This window comes from Monoraphidium neglectum, assembly GCF_000611645.1.
Source record: "Monoraphidium neglectum strain SAG 48.87 unplaced genomic scaffold scaffold02833, whole genome shotgun sequence".
Taxonomy (NCBI): Eukaryota; Viridiplantae; Chlorophyta; class Chlorophyceae; order Sphaeropleales; family Selenastraceae; genus Monoraphidium; species Monoraphidium neglectum.
The window spans coordinates 822-6,872 of NW_014010795.1; the positions used below are offsets into that span (position 1 = coordinate 822).

General features: G+C 60.4%; 3 protein-coding genes across 3 annotated transcripts; 1 reads left to right on the forward strand and 2 right to left on the reverse strand.

The window, feature by feature from the left end:
* Window positions 1–236: 236 nt before the first annotated feature.
* MNEG_11623 (60S ribosomal protein L19-2) lies at window positions 237–2,111 on the forward strand (the record flags this gene model as incomplete). Its single annotated transcript, XM_014039902.1, has 4 exons — window positions 237–348; window positions 749–871; window positions 1,139–1,281; window positions 1,854–2,111. 4 exons carry the CDS (start codon window positions 237–239, stop codon window positions 2,109–2,111), a joined length of 636 nt encoding a protein of 211 aa, XP_013895356.1.
* A 449-nt stretch (window positions 2,112–2,560) lies between these two features.
* MNEG_11624 (putative Radial spoke head 1) lies at window positions 2,561–4,013 on the reverse strand (the record flags this gene model as incomplete). Its single annotated transcript, XM_014039903.1, has 5 exons — window positions 2,561–2,677; window positions 2,832–2,942; window positions 3,159–3,277; window positions 3,493–3,633; window positions 3,947–4,013. The coding sequence occupies 5 exons, from the start codon at window positions 4,011–4,013 to the stop codon at window positions 2,561–2,563; spliced, it is 555 nt and encodes a 184-aa protein (XP_013895357.1).
* An 894-nt stretch (window positions 4,014–4,907) lies between these two features.
* MNEG_11625 (hypothetical protein) lies at window positions 4,908–5,526 on the reverse strand (the record flags this gene model as incomplete). The annotated part of the gene is made up of 2 exons (XM_014039904.1): window positions 4,908–5,125; window positions 5,334–5,526. 2 exons carry the CDS (start codon window positions 5,524–5,526, stop codon window positions 4,908–4,910), a joined length of 411 nt encoding a protein of 136 aa, XP_013895358.1.
* Window positions 5,527–6,051: the final 525 nt, after the last annotated feature.

The window sequence follows — 6,051 nt, forward strand, 5'->3', positions numbered from 1 at the left end:
AGTGGCCAACAGCGATCTGTTGGCGCGCGCCGTCGTCACCAAGGCCAGCCGCAAAGCTGCGCCGGGTAGAGCAGCGAAACATGTACAAGAAGCACGCGTGTTTCACTTACGTACATGATTTTGTTGTCCGACAGAACATTTGCTGCACCGCCTGGCGGGCTGCCAGGACGCGTTTGCACTTGTGCGCCAGCCCGCAACTTGCTCGCTCTCTTACTGCCTAGGGGGCACCAGCAGCCATGGTGTCGCTCAAGCTGCAGAAGCGCCTGTCGGCGAGCGTGCTGAAGTGCGGCCTGAGGAAGGTCTGGCTCGACCCCAATGAGGTCAACGAGATCTCCATGGCCAACTCGAGTGAGTGCGGGATGTTTGAGAGACGTTTTGAGGACGGGGACGCGGGCTGGGGGCCGTCGCTCCGGAAAGCAGCACTGCAGTGCAGAGGAGGCGGCTTTGTATGTGTGCCGGCTTGCTGCTGCCTGTGCATGGCTGCAGGATTTGTTAGTAGCGTGGATATAGCACCGTACAGGGCGCTGCGAGGGCGGTGGCGTGCGCTGGAGGGAGTGGTGTGCCACGGAGCAGCAGCAGGATCGATGTGTAGGCCGGCCTGACCTGTCTGGACCTCCTGCTCGGCGGCCAAGGCTTTGGATAGGTCACTTATGCTCTTCGAGCCCAGCAACGGGTGTGCAACAGCAGCGATGTGACGACTGGGGGCCCTGTGCTGCTCGTCTCGCTCGGCCCCTCTCTGCACCTGCAGGGCAGAACATCAGGAAGCTCATCAAGGACGGCTTCGTGATCCGCAAGCCGCAGATCATCCACTCGCGCTCGCGGGCGCGCGCAGCGGCGGAGGCCAAGGCCAAGGGTCGCCACAGTGGCTACGGTGAGCGTTGATGATGGCAGTCAGCTGCGGCTGCATGCGCTCTGGTAGAGCTGCTGTCTGGTCATCGGGCTGCTGTTGTCCCCGGGCAAACGGCGGCGGCCCTGGATAGGCACAACCTGCTGCACCACGCAGCGAGCACGGGTGGCAGGCATGCCGCTGCACCAGGAAGCGGCGTTGCAGTGATGCGACAGCCGCTGCTTTTGTCCAGTTTTTTTCCAATACTTTGCTAAAATAATGCACCTGCTGCATGGCATCAACAAACCTCAGGGAAGCGCCGCGGTACCCGCGAGGCGCGCCTGCCCACCAAGCTGCTGTGGATGCGCCGCCTGCGCGTGCTGCGCCGCCTGCTGCGCAAGTACAGGGACAGCAAGAAGATCGACCGCCACCTGTACCACGAGCTGTACATGAAGGTGCGCAGCAGTCTTGTGGATGTTTTGGCTGGACCACGGATTTTTTCATGGTGCTCATGAGTGGCAGAGGCACATGGTGGCAGGCACAAGGTCATCAGCACCGAAGCAGCGAGCCAGGGACTGGTCGCAGCTGGGAGGTTTGATGGCAGCCAGTTTGCAAGTGGCGGTGGCAGCTGGTGTGGAGGCAGGACGGGTTCAGCGAGGCTAATGGCTGACACAGCAGGCTAATGGCTCAGATAGCAATGGCACAGCAGCAGCACGCCAGCAGCACGCCAGGCGAGCTGGAGGATACCCGGATGGCTGCCCCTGGAACAGCTCCTGTACAGCAGCAGGGAACTTTTATATGGAACGTCATGGAACACGCAGTTGCAGGAGCTGTGGCCAGCGGTGTGCAGTCTTCGGAGCAGCGCAAGTGAAGGCTGAGTGCGATGCAGCAGGGCGGCAGTGTCCATCGCAGCCCAAAGGCAAGGCCCCCACCAGCAATTTGGTTACGGTCCCCAGCTGAGCCTTGCCGGCGAGCCTGACAACCCCTCACTCTGTGTGCGCACCTGCTCAATCATTCACCCCCCCAGGTCAAGGGTAACGTGTTCAAGAACAAGCGCGTGCTGATGGAGGCGGTGCACAAGCAGAAGGCCGAGAAGGTGCGCGAGAAGAACATCGCCGACCAGCTCGAGGCCCGCCGCGTCAAGAACAGGGCCAGCCGCGAGCGCAAGGCCGCGCGCCGCGAGGAGCGCATCGCCGCCGGCGTCACCGCCGAGGTGCCCGCCGCGAAGCCCGCGGCCCCGGCGCCTGCGCCCGCCAAGGCGGCCGCCAAGGGCTCCAAGAAGTGAGCGCGCCGCCACCCAGCACGGCGGCGGCGCTGATTGCTTGTCCAGTCCGAGGGTGCGGCCGGCGCGCAGCCGGCGCTGATCTGGACTGGGCAGCGCAGCGCATGAACCGTGGCGGTGGAGGCGAGGGGCAGCGTGCGCACATGCGCCAGGCGGCAACAGCTGGTGTGCGTGCGTGGCCCTGCAGCGGCAGCGGCGGCTGGCTGAGGCATTTGGTTGTGGAACCAGCGGCGCAATGATGCGTGTTGATGTACAATCGCGTGTAATGCCTCACAGCCATCTTCACGCGTGGTCTCTGAGCTAGGGCATGTGCCTTGCGCGCACCTCAGCTGTTGTATGGCACAGACAGCGGCACTGTCAAGTACGTTGCGGCCAGGTTTGGCAGCAGCTGTCAGTTGTGCGTGCTGGTGGCACCATGTGTTCAGCTGCGGGTTCACAGCAGCCTCATGGAATTACAGCAGCAGTGTGGCACTGCCTACAGTCACTTCGCTGCCGCGCCACGCGCCGCCAGCCTCGAACTTGCCGGATTGCATGAGGCCGCTGCCGCTAAAATAGTGCGTCCCTTGAACCTGAGTTCGGCATGGGCAGGGGCACAGTTTGTTGAAGATAACGGTAGCTCCGCGTTGCCACCATCACAGACTGCAGTGTGGCCACAAAGCGGTAACCCCTCCCAGGCTGCTGCAGCACCGTGAAAGTCAAAATGAAAGCGGGGGCGCAGCGCACCGGCTTTGATGCCTCGAAGGTGCCCGCAAACATGCTGCCGTCGCGGTGCATAAAGCGGCCCTCAATGAATTCGCCGCCCTCCCACGCGCCGTGGTACTGCGCGCCATCGGCCTGCGGCAGGCCGGAAGTGCGGCTGTGCAACGGCCGACATGACAGCGGCTGCATGCGCGCATGATGCAGACCACGCGCTGTGTTCTGGTTGTGCAGCGCGCGCCCATAATCTACCAGCAAGTGAAGCTGCTGCAGCCCAGCCGCTCAGTCACCGGCTCATGTTCGATCCGAGTCACACAACTCACGGCATGTAGCAGCCAGGTCAGCTGCGCCCACCTTGCAGTGGTACACACCAGCGCCGTCCTTCTTGCCCTCCTTGAAGCTGCCACTGTAGACGTCGCCGCTTTTGTATGTGTACGTCCCCTCACCCTCCATTCGGTCTGCCGCCCAGCTGCCTGTGGGTGGCAGGCAGCAAGCGGAGGGTCGGGGGCTGGCACGCCTGGCTGCTGTGGCGGAAAGTCGCCCTCTGCAGCTTGTGCTGCACATTCTTGACACATGGTCCTATATATTGAAGAGCACCCTCGACGACAACTGAGATGGTGGTTGTTTATTCAGGCCAAGGCGCTTAGGCTAGTACAGGTGTCAAGCCTTTCATGCAAGGGCGGCTCACCCTCGTATTTGCTGCCATCTGGGAATTTCATTGCGCCGCGCCCGTGCCGCTGGCCGCTGGCGTAGTCGCCTTCGTACACCGCCCCGCTGGCGCCAAAGGTGTACTTGCCACGGCCGTGGCGCACGCCGTGCTCCATGCCACCTGCAGTGCAGGTGTCATCGTGTGCACGGGTGACGCCGCGGTGCTGGACTGGTGCGGTGCGGCAATTTACCGAAACTCAATTGTGAAGCCTCTCTTATGGATGGCTTCAGAAGCTTGATAAAGCGCGCACATGGGTGCCGTGCAATGCCCAAGGCTGATCGACTCTTACTTGGTGAGTCTGCTGCTGCACATTTGTGGTACATGCCATACCGTCACATGCAAAAACAGGTGCGACCAGGAGGTGCCTCTAAGGCCGTTTTCACCTTGCCCAGGGCACCTCAATACAAAGCTCAAATGGCGAGCAGCACCCTACCTATGTAAGTGTCGCCCGGCTTTTCCTCCTCCTCCTCGTTGGCTGGTGGCGGTGCTGGGTAAGTCATTTTCCCCTGCGCCAGAACATTATCAATTAGTCGTGGCACAGCATTGCCCCGGCGGCGACACAGCTCGAGCTGTGCAGCAATGCACTGTTTGGTGGCCCTGGATGGCTGGCGTGCCTGCATGCTGTGTGCCACCCAAGCTCGTCGGCTCACCTGACCATGTGGTAACCCGTCTGCGTCAAGCGGCCCTTCCCACACCTGCGTAGTGCGTCATACAGTTTCGCTGACCTCGCGGTTGACTGTGATCTGATGCATGAGTTTGAGGCGAATGTATTGGAAGTTCAAATAATAAACAACGGCTCACCGGCTGGCGCGCTGCTTCGTCCTCAGCCATGATCTCGCTGCTAGCTCAGAGTCCCGCGATGTACGCAGCTTGAGAGTGCATGAAGGGTTGATGGATTAAATGGTACTATATAACTTGGTATACGTACAGTGAGATGCCTTGAGCACCCGCACGTGCTGCTAGTCGTTGCACCAGGAGCAAGTGAGCAAGTGCTCTGCTGCCGCTGCTCGGGATCCACATCAGCAATACCGACTCAGACTGCGCTCTTGCATCCTTACTGTACCCAAGAGCTGGCGCTGGTGTCAGCGCGTGATAGATGTTTTGGCAGCCAAACAAATGCATCTGGCTGCTGCTGCTCCAATCTTGTTACAATCATACAATCAGGCGGAACAAACTGGACAGTGGCACTCCCCTGCATGTTGAACTTTTGATTAGTTCCGGTTCAAAACAAATTGTACTTCTGCTTTGTCACCTCTGCAAAAATGTCATGCACACAAGCTTGGGGCCAAAACGGTGAACCTCATGAATCCAAATGTTTGCACTAGTGGCTGCCATCAAACACAAAGACAGCACGCTCCCAGCCTAACACCACAAACCCAAGCACACCCATCTGCCTAGTCCCTCTTCCTCAGGCCAGGCATGGGCTGATCCTCGTTGTCCTCCAGCCACTTGCGCATCGCCGCCGCAGTCTCGGGTGACAACCCCCGCGCGGTGGCGGCCGCCTCGCTGCCGCCGTCGAACTTGAAGTACTCCGGGAAGTTCCGCTTGTAGTAATCGTTCAGCCGCTGCTGCTTGCGCTCTTCGCGCTTCTCCTCGGTGCGGCGCAGCAGCTCTGAGCAGGCGCCAGGGCGAGTGCGAGGTGGGGCGCGTTGCTGGGGGAAAGCAGACTTCGCGGATGGATATATGCTGGACACAATCCGCTGGTGTCACTGCGATGGCTGGCCGTTGAACACAGCTAAATGGCATGTACGCAAAGAGAACCTGCGCACAACCAGCGCCTTCGCACGACCCCCTCATAAATCAAAACAACGCCTGCGCACCCTGAATGAAGGGCGAAGTGTCGTTATCCACCTCCTTGTTGGTTGGGCGCTCCAGCTGCGCCGCCGCCGGGCCCGCCGCTGCCACCGCGAGCGTGCTGAAGCCCAGAAGCAGCATCGCCCGCCGTCCCCCGCTGGTGCTGGCGTCCACGCTGGTGTTGCTGGGGCTGGATGCGACGCAACGCGCCGCCACCATGCTCCTCGAAACACGTGGTGCGCCCGCTGCGTGCAGGCCCGGAAGCTGACCAACACGTTTTGTGCTCAGTGTATGCATGACGTGACTCCCCAGCACAAATGGTTCGAAGAGCGAGGTGCGAGGAGTGCCGGAGGAGTGTGTGCAACCAGATCTGAACAGGCGGTGTGTGTGAGGTAATGATTGCAATTTACAATGCGCTAAGGATGCCACGGAGCTTTGTCGAGCTCTGCCACTGTCACTTTGCCTGCGTCTCCACGCCTTCGTGATGTAAACTTGAATTCAGGAAGCTCGGTTCGCTTGCAGTGTCCCTCGGATCGACATAACAAATGAATGCGTGGGCATTGCTGTAGGCCCCACATTATAGGCACTTGGCGCCATTTTGATCTGTATTGTTTGCAGCACGTACACAATCGAGAACGTGGCTGCGCTTGTTTATAGATCACAGCAGAGTGAGATACATGCCGTTGTGTTGCACCGCATCGTAGTATCACCAGGCAGTAGTAGCACCGCGGCGCCGCGCACAGC